The 17,230-nt window shown below is 51.6% G+C and overlaps 1 protein-coding gene across 7 annotated transcripts in view; it reads right to left on the bottom strand.

The window, feature by feature from the left end:
• FOXP4 (forkhead box P4) overlaps positions 1-17,230 on the bottom strand; it is a 56,235-nt gene that overhangs the window by 35,506 nt on the left and 3,499 nt on the right. For all 7 annotated transcript variants that reach the window (XM_012496571.2, XM_003266293.3, XM_003266292.3 and 4 more), the window contains exon 2: positions 1,189-1,408. In XM_012496571.2, coding sequence (XP_012352025.2) covers positions 1,189-1,392 — 204 coding nt within the window. In that variant the 5' untranslated portion in view covers positions 1,393-1,408. The remainder of the gene's footprint in view (positions 1-1,188; positions 1,409-17,230) is intronic.

Genomic DNA, 17,230 nt, shown 5'->3' with positions numbered 1-17,230 from the left:
GGTTAAGGGGCTGGCTGGGACTTAAACCAGGTTTCTTCAATTCCTGCTTTAGCGCTGGCTGACCAGCTCTGTGCAGGGGAGTCAGGCTTCTGATGGTGTTGCTTCCAGTCTGACTGGCTCCAAGGAATATGATGGGAAAAGGCCCCTTAGGGGTTATGAAGTTGGGCTGTGGGAGAAGGAGTGCAGAGTCCCAGGGTGAACTTGGGAGAGACAGCAGGGCCACGGAGGAGCACATGAGGGCACTGTGGTACATACATGTGTGCACGCATGAGGCAGGAGTGGAGTACTGAGCAGGGAGGTACACGCAGAGCCCTGCTTCTCCATGTTCCTAGCATACCCCCACCCCCGCCCTGCCCAAGGGCCGGCACCACCAGCAGTGATTCCAGGAGCAGAGTCAAATCAGAGAAAGAGAATCCCAAGGCCAGGGCTGTTGGCTGGGCAGGTTCTCAACTTGTTAAGCATGACTCTCCCTTTTTCCCTGGTGGGACCAGGACATGAGGCCCCTGCTCTGTCGTCACCCAACCAGATCTAGACCCAACCTAGTGCCTCTAGATCCTCAGAGAGGCCGGTCTTAAACTCCCAAACTCTGCGCTTTAGGGTGGAAGAGGAAATAGAAGACACAGACAGGGGTTCCCAGTTTGAGCCCTAAAAATGGAGGCCTGTCTTTGCCTACCTCTCTTGGCCTTTACCCAGCTGCCTGGGCCTCTCTTCACTGCTTGAAATGGAGGCCCAGGCTGACTCGGAGGCAGAGAATGTTTTCCCACAGAAATAATGTGAAGATCCCCCTGTGTGCACAGCACCCTCTTAACCCTGTTCATTTAGCCAGTTTCCTAGCCAGTGTGAAGGTGAAGAGTGGCGTGCCCACCAATCCAACATCCCAATCTCAAGCCTGCTGCCCAGGTGTGTGTCTGTCTCTTCTTACTGGCATTTCTAGGACAGTTTCAAGCTTCATGATCTCAGACCTCCGAGTCCCACTTCTCTCTCTTGAAAATGCTGTGGTAGCCCAGGCTCAAGGTGGCCACCAGAAGGGGTGGGTGGACAGGGAGTCCTTGGAGGCTGGACTGTTTTAAGAATGATAAAGTGAGGCTGCTTGGCAGGGAGTGGCGCTCCAGCAGCCAGGATGAAGTAGAATGCGGCCTAGTGCCCCCTCTCCCACTCCCAGATACCCCAAGGCGCACCAGTTCCTACCTGTTGCTGCTGGAAGTGCAGCAGCTCCGCGGGGCTCATCTCACCATTGCTGTCTGCACCTGTGGTCACTTCCCTGCCCGTGCCACTTGCAGTTGTCCCTGTGGCCCCGCCGCTGCTGCCATCGGCTTGCCCAGAGAGGCTGCCCACACCATTCTGACCAGATGGAGCCGACCTGATTGTCTCCGAGGCAGATTCCACCATCATGTCGCTCTAGCGGTACCTGGAGGAGGCAGAGAGACACGGGGGAGAAGCTGAGGCTGAAGGCTGAAAGGGCAGTGACTGCTGACCCCCAAAAACATAACCATCGCCACAGGAGTAGCTGGGCATCTACTCCTCTTCAACTTCCCAGAGGCTGCTCCTGGGATGCCTGATGGAGTGTGGCTCCTCCCGATGTCCCCCCAGGTGAGGGGTGACTCCACACCCCCAACCACGTTTTCTTGACTTCTAGGAGACCTTGTGCTGGGGTGGGGAAGGGAGGAGACAAAGCCCTTGCACTGCTCCTCTGGGTGAGGATTTTTTGCCCCAGTTGAGGTTTTGCACTGTTTATAATAATGACATGAAGAAGGGCTTTTTAAGGTTTTTGTTTGTTTGTTTGTTTTTGAGACAGAGTCTTGCTCTGTTGCCCAGGCCGGAGTGCAGTGGTGCGATCTCGGCTCACTGCAGCCTCCGCCTCCCGAGTTTGAGCGATTCTTCTACCTCAGCCTCCTGAGTAGCTAGGATTACAGGCGCCTGCCACCATGACCAGCTAAATTTTTGTGTGTGTATTTTTAGTAGAGAAGGGGTTTCACCATGTTGGCCAGGCTGGTCTCGAACTCCTGACCTCAGGTGATCTGCCTGCCTCAGCCTCCCAAAATGCTGCGATTATAGGCATGAGCCACAGTGCCCAGCCCCCGTCTGGGTCTTCAACCTACACCAACAAAGCAAAGACAAAAGTTATTCACTAGGAACCTACCATATTACTGCCTTCCTACCCCCACCTGAAATGGACTTTGTGTTTGCTCCCATCCCAGGGCAAACGACCTTCCCCAGGCCACAGAAGGTCCAGAGCAACAATTATTCTTCTATAAAAAAGGCTGCCACTTGCTCAGCACCTACTGGGAGCCAGACACTGGGCTTCGGCATGGAGGTGTGCAATGAAGGAAGCCCTGGTTCCACTTTCCATCTTCCATTTTAAAGCCCTCAGCCTAGCACCTGGTCAAAAGTAGACACTCAGTAAGGTTAACTCACTCTCCATAGGAACCATGATTTCTCCTCATGAGAACTGTGGGAGACAGTTATCACACCAATTTTACAGATGGAAAATCCGAAGGTCCAGAGAGTTAGGTTACATACCCAAGGCAAAGAGTCAAAGTCTGGATCCCCCGACCCCGGAAATGCCTCTCAAGGAGTTGCTGAAACATACCTCCAGAAAGAGAGGGTATGTGTTTGGGATGGTCAGGGCAGTAAGGAGGAGGTGGAGGCCTGAGCTGCTTCTTATAACTCATAGAGGTTCCAACAGTCTTTAAAATTTAATTAATTTACTCATTTTATTTTATCTTTTTGAGACAGAGTCTCGCTCTGTCACCCAGGCCGGAGTGCAGTGGCACGATCTCGGCTCCCTGCAACCTCTGTCTCCCGGGTTCAAGCGATTATCCTGCCTCAGCCTCCCAAGTAGCTGGTACTATAGGCATGCAACACCATGCCTGGCTAATTTTAGTAGAGATGTTAGCCAGGCTGGTCTCGAACTCCTGGCCTCAACTGATCCACTCGCCTCAGCCTCCGAAAGTGCTGGGATTATAGGCATGAACCACGGCATCTGACGAGGTTCCAATATCCTTAGTATGAAAAGCTGTTCTCAAATTCTGGGGGCTCCCCAACTACCCCCGAGTCATAGTCCCTTGAGAGGAACATGGACTTCAGTCAAACAGGTCAGACCACGGTTGGTATCCACTACTGATATTTGATCCATCTTAAACTCCCCAACCCTCAGATTCCTTGTCTGTGGTAGGACAATGTTTCTTGGCACCTATGGGGGATTGGTTCCAGGATCCCTGTGGATACCATAATTTCCAGATGCTCAAGCCTCCCAGTTTGTCCTGCAGAACCTGTGGATACAAAAGTTGGCCCTCCCTATCTGTGGATCCTGCACACTGCAAATACTGTACAGTATTTTCCGTCTGTGGTGGATTGAATCCACGGATGTGGAACCTGCGGATAAAGAGAGCCAAGTATATTTCATCCCAGCCTCCAAGTCTTTTGAGGAGAAAATAAACATGCACATGGCACCTGACAGAGCAAGCCCCCAATATTGATCAGCACCTTCTCCACCCACCATAATTGTAAGGGTGAGGACATTGAGACCCAAAGAGGTCAAGGACTTGGCCCAGATTGCACAGAGATCATCGAGGGATAGAAGCCACATGAGCATTTAGCAAGGCCGGTGGAAGCCAGCCAGTTTCTTTCCTCCCGATTCGATCTCTTTTGGCCTAGGCAGACCCTATAACCACATGGTCTCCCTGACCCAACTGACAGATGAGGGCCTTGTAGGTAACAATGAGAAACTGCAGAAAGAGACTGGACTGTGATTTCTCTAGTTCCTTCCCCAAGTCAGTAGCTCCCCAAAGCATTTCCCTCCCACTCCCAAATTCTCTCCTTTCACTCCAGAAGAACTCTTCTCCCTCACTCTACCAAGCCATTTGCTCAGCTTTCATCCTGGCTGGAAGCAGAGTGGGGAGGAGACAGAGAACTGTAAGGGGTCCACAGAAGCCATATCCCTGTTCCTGTGGCCCCTCTTCATCTGTGACTCTGGGTGTCACTGTCCCAGTAAGTCTGAGTGGCCTCCTGGGTACCCTGTATTTGTGAATTTCTCTGTATGTTCCTAAGGGCTTGCTCTTCCCCCAACCCAGCTGCTGCTCCACTCCTAAGTTCTGAGAGGAGCTGGGCTGGAGTAGGGGCAGGATGGGAGTGATGGTTCGGAAGAGATTGAGCACTCGGTCTCAGGCCTTAATGGCCATGTCAGCCTGAGGGCTAGTGGCGGTGAAATGACGGATGGGGTGGGCACCATTCTCCACTTGTCACAGCACAGGGCTCCATCACCCTCCCCTGAAACCACCCAGTCAGCAGCACCTTCCCCCACTTGGGCCTGGGCCTCAGTTACATGAGGGGGATGGGGAGACAGGAGGGAGGGGGGCATCTCCCCCAACCCTGGCTCTGCTGGTGGTGGAAAGCAGCTGCCCGCTCTGATTCCAAGTCTAGCTTCTCTGAGATCTGAGAACTCCTGGGCCCCAGGGGACAAAGACCAGAGCCTCAGGGGTGTATGCATGCAAAGGAGAAAGGAAAGAGAATCTGGCAGTTACTTCCCTGGGGTTAGGGAGAGTGGCTGGCCCCCTTCCAACACTCAAGGAGTATCATAAAGTTGCAGATCAGACAGTAAGTTTGGAAAACGAGAAAAAAGGAAGGAGGAGGATGCAGACAGAGGTGCTCCTTTCTTTTCTTTTTATGGGGGGGGGGCATACAGAGCAACACCCAGTGAACAACATAATTGCTGCAATGTGGTGTATAATAATAGCTATTCAGGGGCCGATCATTCATATTAAACAGGGTGAAGCAAGCCTCTCATTTGCATGCTTGAGATTATATGCATTTGAAAAGTCATTTCCGCAGGGTGTGTGAATGGCATTAATTCCCATGTGGCATGCTCTGCCCCCTCCAGGGTCTTTACCCCACTGACACACACCCATACACCTCCTTCCATGCTCCCGCCCACCTACCAACATACCCCCCAAACCTGCATGACAGACACTCCCAAGTGCTTTCTGAATTCTCACCTCTGCCCTGGGATACCTGCCCGCCAAGGATGAGCACACCAGCAGCCTCATGTCTCCTGCCCACCTCGCCACAGGGTGCCGCGATAGCACAGGGGTGCTCCCTGCACTGTGGGTGAGCAGGCTCTGGGTGCCTGGGACCCAGTCAGCTAGAGACAGGATGGGGAAGGGTGCTGGCAGGAGGCCTTGATTGTCAGTCCCCTGTTAACTACAAGGGTGTGGGGTATGGAGGAGAAGTCAGTGTCCACAGGAGCCTGAGCCCTGGTTAGGGGAGCAGGCAGGGGCCTGGGCTCAGTCACACACTATTGTGAATCCTCTGCCTTCCCTTTTCTCTGAGCCTCTATTTCCCCATCTCTATACGAATAGGTGGTCCTGAAGGTCTCTTCTCACTCTCAGTCTGGCATGTGGACATGAAACCACAGTATTTCAGTGAATACTGGTAGGCACTGACTGTCGGTCTGCTGGAGTCACAGCCGGGTCCGTTTCACAGTGGACTCCACCCAGTGTAGATCTGAGCTGCTTCCTCTGGTAATGAGGGGCAAGCTCCAAGAGGTCCTCCTTTCTTCTCCACACACCCCTATCTTCCCAATCCATGCTTCTCCCCCAGCCACCAAGGTCCTTAGCAAGGAGCAGCTGAACACCTGCGGAACAGGAAGGCAGAGGCTCTGAGAATTAGATCATCTGGTTTCTAGGCTCAGCCGTGTGACCTTGGGCAAGTCACTGGGGTGCTCTTTCTGCCTCCATACAATAAGGTAGGGGTTGGCCAGGGGTCTAAGGTTCGCTAATACTGGGCTCTTATCCCCCACCCCAGACTTTCCATATCCCTCTCCTACCACATGTTGGGGGCAAATGGAGATAGCACCGGAGGCCGAGTTATTTTGGCAGGTCCAGGATTTGTCTGAGGCTCAGGTCCTGCACTTAGGCAGGACCTAGTTGGCCCAACCCTCAGCGTTCCCCGTGGGGGAGCCAGGGCACCTCGGAGCCTATGTCAGGCCCAGAGGCTCCTGCAGATGCCGTCGGAAGGAAGCTGGGTCAAAGCCGTGGCTGCCTCTTCCGCTCTGAGGCAGTCTGCGGGCCGCTGGGGGCTCCCACTTCCCCGGAGGCTCCTGGCTCTTCAAAGAACCTGGGCGGGTGAGTGCGCAACGAGGGACGCCCTTGGAACTCGCCAGAGACCGCCCCGTCCCCTCCCAGGCCGGAAGTGACGAGTTCCACCTACCCTGGGGCCAAAGGGGGGACCCACGGGCTGGGGTGCTTTTGGGGAAGGAGAAAAGAGACGGGGAGCCCCACATGCGGAGAAACCTTTTGTGCTTTTTCGCGGGCCCATATGGCGTAGCGAGTATTAATTACCGTCGCTTTTTAATTAACAATCGCTTAATCTGAGCCGTAACATTTGCCATGACACCCTGCGCCTCGCCGCGAACCCGCACCGCCCGCCCTGCCAACTCATCAATTAATTTTTATTGACGTTTTCTTCCCCCAAACAGGCACAATACCAGGGTTTTCCAATTAACACCTCTGCGATCTCTAATTAGTACAATTAACAGACTGATGGATGCCCGGAGTTTACCCGCGGGGGAGGGAGAGAGGGGCGGGGCAGCCCCCAGCGCGCTCCTGGGCGCGCGTCCTGCCGGGAGCACACGTGCACGCGCAGCTGGAGTGGAGATGAGGCCCCAGTTCTTAAGGGAGACACGGGTGGGGAATGACCACAGGTAGCCCGTACCCAGAGCAATGGTGGCGGTTGGAATTTAAATAAGATATCGTTTCCAGTTCTCCGGAAACCTATAATCTAGTCTGGGAGATAGCAGGACGTGGCCCAGCTGACAGCCTGACCCTGTAAGTTGGTGTCTAGCCCCAGCGCTAACACCAATTTACTACTGAGTGACTTGTTTTTTTAAGAGTGGTGGTGGTGGTGGAGGGGGGGAGTCTTTGTTGCCCAGGCTGGTCTCCAACTCTGGGCTCAAGTGATCCTTCCTCCTCAGTCTCCCAAAGTACTGGGATTACTGGCCTGAGCCACTGCACCTGGCCTACGAGAGTGACTTGGAGCAAGTTGATTCTCCTCTTTTCTTCTCTGTATAACAGGGAGAACTGGACTAGATGTAGCCATCTATTTTATAATTTATAATTCCAACAAAGATTAGGAAGCAGATTGCAATAAGAGGTAAGATTTCTTAAAATACAATAGCACGGAGTAGAAGATGAGAATGACGGACCACAACGTTAAATCGGGGGGTTGCAGACCTGAGTGCATCAGAGTCACCTTGGAGAGCTTGTTAAAGCAGATTACTGGGCCCCAACAGAAGTTGCTAACCCAATAGGTCTGGAGGGGGCCTGGGAATCTGTATTTCTAAGAAGTTCCCAGGTGATGCTGATGGTGGTTGTCCCAGGCAATGGGGCTCCAATGATGAACACTAACTTTAGTTATGAGTTTCCTGCTGGGCAAAACTAGATGATATATCTGCAAAAGCCATTCAATCATTCAACATGTATTTAGGGCCCCATTAAGCTAAGCACTGGGGATCTACCTGAAGGAAAGTGAAATGTGGACCCTACTGAACAAGGCAGTGCAGCAGTGTCCTTAGATGCTCTGAGAGCTGCAGGTAAAGGACTCAGCAAGGGCAACTGGTAATAACGGAGGTCCTAGCCCCTTCTCTTTTTTCCTAGATAAACCTGGCACTTGTTTTTCCTCAAAACAAGTTTCCTAAAAACCAGTGGGGCTTTAGCCATGAACAAAGTCATGCTTCTCTCTCCTCCAGTGGTTGGCCAGGAGCATGTTTCACCAGCAATGACCCTTCATCCATTCATTGGTGCGACCAATGTTTAAGCACCTACAGTGTGCCAGGCTCTGTGTATGCAGACTCCAGCAGAGCAGGACACAGGCCTTGCTCTTGCGGAGCTTATATTCCCATGAAGAGGGTACAAATGTTAAGTAAAGACACAAGTAAATGGAGAAGCCCAAGTCAGATACATTCTATCAAGTGTGAGTACAGGAAATAAATGGGGATCTAAGGTAAGTGGAGAGGGGCAGGGAAAGCCTCCTTTTTCCAGGAAAGGGCATTTATGCTTAGATATGAAGTCTGAGTAGGTATTGGCCAGGCAAAGTATACAGGGCAAACAACATATGCAAAGGCCTTTATTTTACAAAAGAAGGGTCGTCAGTTTCAGACTTTTCCAGAATTAAAAATCTTTGAAATACATACATTTCTAGATTATATAAAGATACACATGTGGATACCAGAGCACAAGATGTCTTCTGGTTCCTTCTTTCTCTATTTGTTTCTTTCTAGCTATCCTGCTATATCTTACTTGTGTCAAGAGACATAAAACAGAGGGCTTTTCAGAGCAATGAGCCCTGGCCCTACAAGTAACTGCAGGATGCTTCCCAATCCAAAGTCCCAGGGACCAGCCTCCCCCATTCAGCCCTGGCCCCAGAGGCCCACTGGCTTCTGGCTTCAGGCTCCAGGTAAGGGGAGGGCTCCAGGGCAGTGGCCACTTTGGGCCTCTGGCTTACTTAGCCAGCCACTCATTTGCCAGATGACCTGCTAACCCTTCCTGGCCTCTTATTACCTTTGTGACATTGGGGAATGAGGTCACCAGTCTGAGCCTTGGTTTCTTTATCTGTAATGTGGGGCTAATGCCAATACACCTTCCTTCCAGGGTTGCAGTGGTATCAAATAAGACACCCTGCATGAGGAAGACGTTTAGAGAAGGGTAGTTACTATAATCACGGGAGTCCAGAAAGTCCTGCTACAACCCACCTGAGTGGGCTATGGTTTAAAAACTGATCCCCCCCCCCCCCTCCCAGCCCTTGGTTCAGCACTTGAAGAAAGTGAGTCAAGACTCATGGGTTAGAACGTGGCTATAGCTCCAAAATAGGTCCTGAAGCCAGAGCTGGGTGATGTGAGTCAAGCACTGCTTGGCTCCCTGATCATGCCAGCAGTTTCTCTCCCCAAGCACATGGGGCTCTGTGAGTTCCAGAGTAGGCTTAATCCCTCTCCTTGGGCACTCCTCATTGTGTGGGTCAGAGGCTGGCATGCTGGACTTCCCTCTGTACCCCCACCTCTGCCTGAGTTCCTGGCCTGGGAGTGACATCCTAGAAGCTACCTACCCCAACTCTAGGGACCATTCAAGGCCTCTTAGCACAACACTTTGGTGCTGGGGGGAGCTCAGTACAAGTGGCAGGGCAAAGACATTCCTATCTGAAAGGCTCCAACAAAGCCTTCGATTCGTAAGGTGAATCTGCCATCCAGGGCTGTCTGTTCCAGGTCCTCTCCCAAGTTCCAAATAACTTTATTTCTGAATCCTAAAAGTAAGAGACATCCTGGTAGAAAATTGTGAAAAAAAAAGAAAAAAAACCAGAGTACTCATAATCCTACCCCGCAGAGATCTAGCCCTTTGGGATATATAGCCTTTCCGGTCAATCCATTCTCACTCTTTTGGCATATAAACATTTAAAAAGTGAAATTGGGGTCATAATCTATACATGGTTTGAATTTTCCTCTTTTTCCACTCACCACTTACTATCATAAGCATTTCCACATGCTATCAAATATTTTAAGCAACAGTTTCTAACGGTCACACAGTTGCTTGAATGGGCCGCATGTTCCAGAATGTATTGAGCCAATCCCCTAGAGCTGGACATCTAGGCTGTTAGCTATGTTTTACTATGACTCTGCAGTAAACACCTTTATGGGAACAGGATACTCTACATTTTTGACTAGTTGCATAGGATACATGTTTAGAAGGTGGAACTGCATATTTTTAAGGTTCTTGATATATTCATTCCCAAATTGATGCCCATAAAATTCATACCAATTTTGCCCAGTTCTTCTTTAGCAAGGCAGTCACATCTCATAAGACTCTCGGGCCCTAACCTCTTTAGTGATTTCCCTCAATTCTCCTTAGCTCCTTCTCCAGGAGATTCTCAGAGCCTGAATAAGGCATTTGCAACTCAACACTATAGGCCCTGTCAAATCTGGGTGAGTTCCCCAAGGTCAGAGTGGGGCAGGGAGCCTTCACCTGCAGCTGACACTGAGCACAGTGGGCACTGGGGTTGGGGCAAACGGAGGTGAGCGAAATGCAATCCTTGCTTTTGCCGGGCTTGAAATGGAGAGAGGAGAAAGACTAATGGGCACGTAAGTTTTCCTTCTAAACATCGGAATCATCTGGGGAACTTTAAAAAAACAAACCAACCAACCCATACCTACAGCCCACCCTAAGTCAATTAAATCACACTCTTCAGGGAATTGGACCTAGGCGTGGATATTTTAAAAAGCTTTCCAAGCATTCTAAATTCCCAGTGCAGCCAGGATTGAGAACTTCTGTCTTACACAACACACACAGCTTTACAAACGTTATGTTAGACACTGGGGACCATGGAGCCTGGAGGGAGTAAGGGGTGCTCTGGAAAGGCTTTCTGTAGGAGGTGGCTTCTGAGCTGAGCCATGATGCAGCAAGGCCTCGGGACACAATTTGTGAATATATTTTATTGTTAAAAACCATTCGATTGCCGGACGCGGTGGCTCACACCTGTAATCCCAGCACTTTGGGAGGCCAAGGCGGGCAGATCACGAGGTCAGGAGATCGAGACCATCCTGGCTAACACGGTGAAACCCCATCTCTACTAAAAATACAAAAAATTAGCCGGGTGTGTTGGTGGGCGCCTGTAGTCCCAGCTACTCGGGAGGCTGAGGCAGGAGAATGGTGTGAACCCGGGAGGTGGAGCTTGCAGTGAGCCGAGATGACGCCACTGCACTCCAGCCTGGGCAACAGAGCGAGACTCCATTTCAAAAGAAAAAAAAAATTCAGAGTCCCCAAGAGTGCTTTCCTATAGCCTCTCCCTCCTCTCTCCCCCATGCAATTTTGCGCTCATTTTGACAGAGGATGGAACCACACTTCAAAGATGCCAAAGATTTGACAAGGTTATCTGACTGCTAAGTGGCGGAGCCAAACTGAAACCAGGTGGCTCTCCTGACTCCTAAACCAGTGCTCCTCCCCGCGTCCTAACTCTCCGAGTCACTCTGGAATCCAAGCCTTCCCTTACCCCTACCACCACCCTCCACCTTACCTTTTACTGGCTCCATCCCTGAAACGCTCACAGGCCCTGGCAAGGTGGCCTCCCTCAATACCCCTTCCTACTACACAGACCAAAAAAAAGAATTAACAATACAGGGGGAAAAAAAAGAAAGAGAACCAAAGATCCCACTCCATCTCATTAAGAAAGTAAACATAAGAGCCATCTAAGTGTCTAATTAAGCTTCTAATTAGTCCCTGCTTGTTACTAATGCAAATTAGATTACTCCGCTTAACTACAGCATGTCCACAACACCCTTGTTAATTGCGGCCTTTTGAAATTAAATTACTCCCTAATTAGCATATCAAAGCCATTGATTCGGAGCTGGGAAAGATGAGGGCAAGAGGAGCCGAATGCCAAGTTTGGTTAATCAGAGACGGCTAATTAAATAGTGACGTCTTATGTGGGGGGCCTGCTGGTTAAGGGGTAGGGGCAACTCGTCCAGGGCCTGAATGGCCATCTGGAGCCTGGTTCTGGTAGTGCATTTGGCACCACGGTTTCCTGTGGGCACAGGAGGGGCTCTAGCGGGCCTGGGACAAACCACTGAGTATGGCCATTTCTGGGCCCCTGGCTGTTCTGCCAAGCTTGCCCCTGACATGCCTTGGCCCCTCCCTTCATTTCCCCAGATGTAGGGGGCAAGTGATGACTTTATCATAGAGGGGCTCACCCTGGCAGGGATGGGCTGATTTCATCTCGAAACAGGCCCCCGGAGACACAAGACCTTATGGTACAAAGACCTAACCTCTATGGTAGAAAGAAGGGAAAAAGAATCACCCACCACCATCAGTTCTTCTTTTTGAGACAGGGTCTCACTCTGTGTCGCTCTGACTGGAGTGCAGTGGCGTGATCTCGGCTCACTCACTGCAACCTTGCCTCCTTGGCTTCAGTGATCCTCTGGTCTCAGCCTCCCGAGTAGCTGGGACTACAGTCATATGCCACCACACCCTAATTTTTGTATTTTTTGTAGACAGGGGATTTCACCATATTGCCCAGGCTGGTCTCAAACTCCTGAGCTCAACTGATCCTCCCACTTTGGCCTCCCAAGTGCTGGGATTATAGGCATGAGCCACTGCGCCCAACCCACCATCAGTTATTAAGTAGCTGTGCGGGAATTAGATTTGGGTCAGGGTGTCCTTATAGGTCCTCTCTCTCAGATCTTCTTGTACAGACCCTGCAGTCTTTTTTTTTTTTTTTTTTTTTTTTGGAGACAGAGTCTCATTCTGTCGCCCAGGCTAGAGTGCAGTGGCACAATCTCGGCTCACTGCAACCTCCGCCTCCTGGGTTCAAGCAATTCTCCTGCCTCAGCCTCCTGAGTAGCTGGGACTAGAGGTGCCTGCCACCACGCCCAGCTAACTTTTGTATCTTTAGTAGAGATGGGGTTTCGCCATGTTGGCCAGGATGGTCTTGAACCACTGACCTCAGGTGATTCACCTGCTTTGGCCTCCCAAAGTGCTGGGATTACAGGCGTGAGCCACCGTTCCTGGTCAGACCCTGCAGAGTCGTTCAGACACTGTCCCACACTAGATTCTCCTTGAGGAATACTGGGGACAGGTGAATCTCCATGTCAAAGCTGCTAACCAAAATGCCCTCAGGGGCTAGGCTGGTCACTTAGGAGGCCAGGTGAGGCAGGCACAAGGAGGCAGCTGCCACTCAATCCCAGTCCATCCTTTCCACACAGAAATGCAGGCTCAGTGTTGACAGGGCTTGGGTTTTTCAAAAGGAGCAGAAGTGGGGATATTTATGTGAAATTTACCATTGTAATGAACTGTGTGTGGGTCAACAAAACTCAGCAGGGATGAAGTTAGTCCACTTGTGACCTCAGCCCTTATGGCCAGCATTTCAGAAAGGCAAGTTCCAGTTAACTGTGACTCGGGGCAAGTCAGGTAACCTCTCTGGGCCTGGGTCCTTCACCTATCAAATGAGAGTGATAATTACCACTGCCTGGAGAATCTTTCAGGGTTGTTGTGGGGATAAGAACAAGGAGGTATGTGAAACTGAAAAGCACAGTTCCTCAGTTAGGGCCTGGTGACTACCTAGCTCTACCTGCCACAACACCCTCCCAGGTTTCCTAATAGGGATGTCCTATTAGAACTTTCTTCCCCCATCTTCCATGCAGGGGGCAGAGCAAGGGCTTCCAAGTGTTCTTGAAAATGCTGAGGGCTTGTTCCTGCAGATATACCTGACCTGACTGTTGGGAGGCTTGGAGGTACCACACACCTATGCCCTCTGCCCTGCATTTAATGGATCAGCTCTGGCAGGGGCAGCAGCTTCTGAATGACAAAATCCTGAGGGTTAAAAAGTCCCTAGCTTGGTCCTTCTATACCTCCCGTCCCCAACTAGGGTGGAGTCTGTTCCCAGCTCTTCCTCCCTCCCCTAGTCCTCCTAAGTTTCTCACCAGTAGCCCCTGGAGCACACAGGATCACGGCCAAATTCCCAAAGGGCGAGATTCTGTTTACCTAAGGAGAGATCAGACAGGGTCCAGGGGAGGGGAAGTCCTCCTGTCCCTACCTGAGAAAGGGCGAATCCCAGCCCGTACCCAGCCCACGGGTATCCATCCAAGCCAAACTGGGCAAAGGGGCACAGAGCAGTGGTTTTATTTTAGAAAATAAGTGCAATTAAAAGAAAGGCAGAAAAAAAGGAATGGGGGAGGTGAAGGCTGCCCTGGTGTGAGGGGGAGGGGGGACGGCGGCACACAAGGGCCAAGCTGAAGCCCGCCTCGCCTCGCGGAGCTCTCTCTCCCAACGAAGATTCAATTAATTGATAACATGAGGCATCAAATTAATTTCTGGAGAATGTGAGATTCTGATGAAGGGAAATCTCGTCGATGGGGATCGGGTGGGAGGGGGCAGGCAGCACCCCTTTTAATCAGGCTCCACTGCCTAATTGGGAAGGAGGAGACTTGCCTGGGTCGTAGTGTCCCCTGCCCCGAGCTCCACAGCACCCCTTTCAAGAAGGACCCATGGAAGCAGTAGGTTCCCGATGCCCTTGGAACAAAGAGGGTGTGCGTTGAGACCTTCAGGTCTCTTCTTGCCTGGCTCCCAACCCGCAGCTTCAGGATGGTGAGCCCGAGGATGTGGGACTGCAGGTGCCCTCTTCACCCACTGTACAGTTAGGAAAACTGAGGCCCCTCTAGAGAGAAGAAGGGTCATGCCTAAGGCCGAAGAGTGAGTTAGGAAGTTGGCAGCAGTGGGCTTACCGGGGCCCCTCATCATGTACCCGTGTGGGTCCAGACCGTTTAGGCCTAGACCCACAAAATCATCTCTGAGCACAATGGGTGGACAGCCTTCTCTGTGGCTAAAAACTGCCATGCTGCCCGAGCCGTCCCCTCTTCCAGTGTTTCCGGATCCCCAGCTGCCGGCCTGAGCTGGCCCAGCTGCAGTTATTTTCTCTGCGTCTGGTGAGTGCCGAAAACCCCTTGTGTTACATCCCTGTGCTCAGGTCTCAGACATGCAGGAGCTTCCAGCAACTGGAACTGATGCGCTCAGTTAAAAAGGAAAAGCTCACTGGGGGAACAATCCAAAGCGAGTGCTCAGCTGGGGAGGGGAAACAGGTAGCTCTGGCTCTCTGGGAAAGAAAGCTTAGAGGCTTCCTGAAGGAGGGATTCTCTCAGTGGACCAACTCTACACCCTCAGCATGGCCTGACCATCCAGCTTCTCCGCTCCCATCCAGAGACGTAGCCTCAAAAAGCCTGGCGCTTTGCTCCCTGAGTGCTTATAGCTGCAGCCTCTCGCTGGGTCTCCCACAAATCCTGATGTTTCATATCTCCCCAAAACTCTCCAGTGCACCCCTTCCAGGATGCGGATGTGCATCTGCAGGGGAACCCCGAAGGAAAGGAGGAAGTACACCGCCACCCTCTTTTGGAGCAACTTCTTTAGGCCTGGGTCTCCATTGAAATGTTCTCCTAGAAACATAAAGCCAGCCAGGAATGGAATCCAAGGAAGCCCCGCTGAGGAGATGAGAACAGAAGCCACCTCAACCTCCCCTCCTACCCCCTGTTTTCATTTCACATGGGGAGGCCCTCCTAAGGGCTCTCTGGGTGGCACACATGTCCTGTCTCAGCTGGGGGTTTCAGGACCCACGCGAGCTCAGGTGGCCAGTGCCCACAGATCTGTGCTCCGGCCCTTGTTCCATTTCTGATTTTCCAAGTTGCACGTGAGCCACCCCTTCTCCGGGTCCCTCCTGCTGCCCTTCACCAGCCTGGCCTCCAGCACACAGTAGGTGCTCCACAGTGTTCGTAGGATGGATACAACTACTGAGTCCCTGGCTCCATTCTCTAAGCCACCCTGCCTTCAAGTCGCCATCATTTTGCTACCCCTTTCCTGCTAGTTGAGTAACTTCTGCTCCCACCAGTCCTGCCTACCTTGAACAAATGCCAGATGGTCTCTATTCTACATACTGTTAGTCTGAGGAAAACCCACCATGTCACCCCACTTTCCATTTACATGGTAGCCTGGGTCACAGACCATCAGAACTGCAGCAAGAAAGGAAACACCATTTACCTCTATCTTGCACTATCAACTGGCTCCACCCACCATCAGGCCTGGCTGTGGAGGCTCCAGTTGGCCAGAGGATGGGGCCCAGGGAGGTGGGCAGAGCAGCTGGGATTCAGGGAACAGGCGGCTGTATGGCTACCATCCAGACGGGAGAGAAGGAAGGTGCAGGGCTATACCAGAGGGACAGCCGGGAAAAGACCCTGGTCTCAGGAGGGATCCTGGGACCAGGATCAAGGCAGGGAGGGCATTCGCCAGGCCCAGGCCTGCCCAGCCCGGGCGACACACCACAGCAACACTGACTCCACGGTCCAACACCTGCGGCCCTGTCCAGATGTGTACCTTTTGTGCCAGGAGCTCTTGTTTTCTAGCTCAGGCAGGTGTGCCCTGCATCCAGGCTCTGCAAGGGCCCAGGAGCAACATCTCACAAGACCACAGCATCCGAAGTGGCAGAATTCGGAGGAAAGAGGGTTCCCGCTGTGATCCCGGCTTGGTGGAACTGGCAGCGGGCTGAAGGTGTGTATTTCCACAGAGAATCCTGGGAGGCAACGCTGAAGGGAGCCAATAACTTCAGGCTCAAGGGGAGTTTCCTTTTGCTTCTTTGAGATGATCCATTCAGTGACAGGTCCCAAATTGGTCTGAGACTTGTTGCCAAAAATCTTCCATAAGGACGTGTAGGCTAGGGTTTCCAAACCCTAGAAATCTCCCTTTCTGGAGAGAGGGGTTATCAGTCATTTTTCCTCCTCTGCATTCTGGGGAATTCTCTCTCCCATTTATGTGTGTCTCACAAGAACCTTAGGAGTGCCTGGGGAATGCTCCAGGGTTGTGTGCAGGTGCAAACACCAGATTCTGCACCTAGAGTCCCCCTCCCCACTTAAAGGGAAAAGAGAAAGACTTCACACTAGACACACTAGAAGGCAGGTGGCCTAGGCCAAGCTTATAGAGGAGGGAGTGAGGAGTGGCAGCTCCTCCCATCCTTTCTCCCTTCACCACAGCACAGGCTCAAGCCCTGCTGGTTATACTGGGAGTCGAGGGCCCCATATTTTAGTTCCAGCTCTGCTACCATGTAGCCGTGTAATCTTGGACAAATTGCCTCTTCTCTCTGGACTTCATTTTCCCAACCCATAAAATGAAGATTAATACTTCAGTATTTCCATATTCAACCAACATGTGGCCTGGCAGTGCTAGCAAATTAATAATAAAAGCCATCCCTTGATCAGTACTACCATGCACCCGGCACTGTGCTAGGAACTTGACATCTGCTCTTTCATCCAGCTCCCAAACGGAATCTCTAAGGTGGGTATTATTGACCTACTTTACAATGTAAGAACACTGAGGTTCGAAGAGCTTAATTAAGTTCTCCAGAGTCCCATCTCTAATGCCAAGTTCCAAAGCCTTTTCCACTCTGACACATGTTCTGCCCTGGGGAGGCCTCAGTTCCTTGCTCTGGGTTCCAGAGTTCTGGAACCAAATCTGAGGAGGTCATTCCAGCCAACGGAGCCTCAGAGTCCTGTCAAAAATAGTACCTGCCCTGCCTTGGTCTGGGAAAGCTGGAGCGTGGTAAGATCTGCGAGAAGGGAAACTGTGAGGAGTTTCATGGATGGAAGAAATTATTATTTCACACAGTTTAGGCTATTCAAAAAGTAAAGACATTGTACCTGCTTAGGATGGGACTGGGG

Source organism: Nomascus leucogenys, chromosome 17, assembly GCF_006542625.1.
Source record: "Nomascus leucogenys isolate Asia chromosome 17, Asia_NLE_v1, whole genome shotgun sequence".
NCBI classification, from domain to species: Eukaryota; Metazoa; Chordata; class Mammalia; order Primates; family Hylobatidae; genus Nomascus; species Nomascus leucogenys.
The sequence above is the reverse complement of the archived record's forward strand: the minus strand, read 5'-3'. Positions and strand labels throughout refer to the sequence as shown.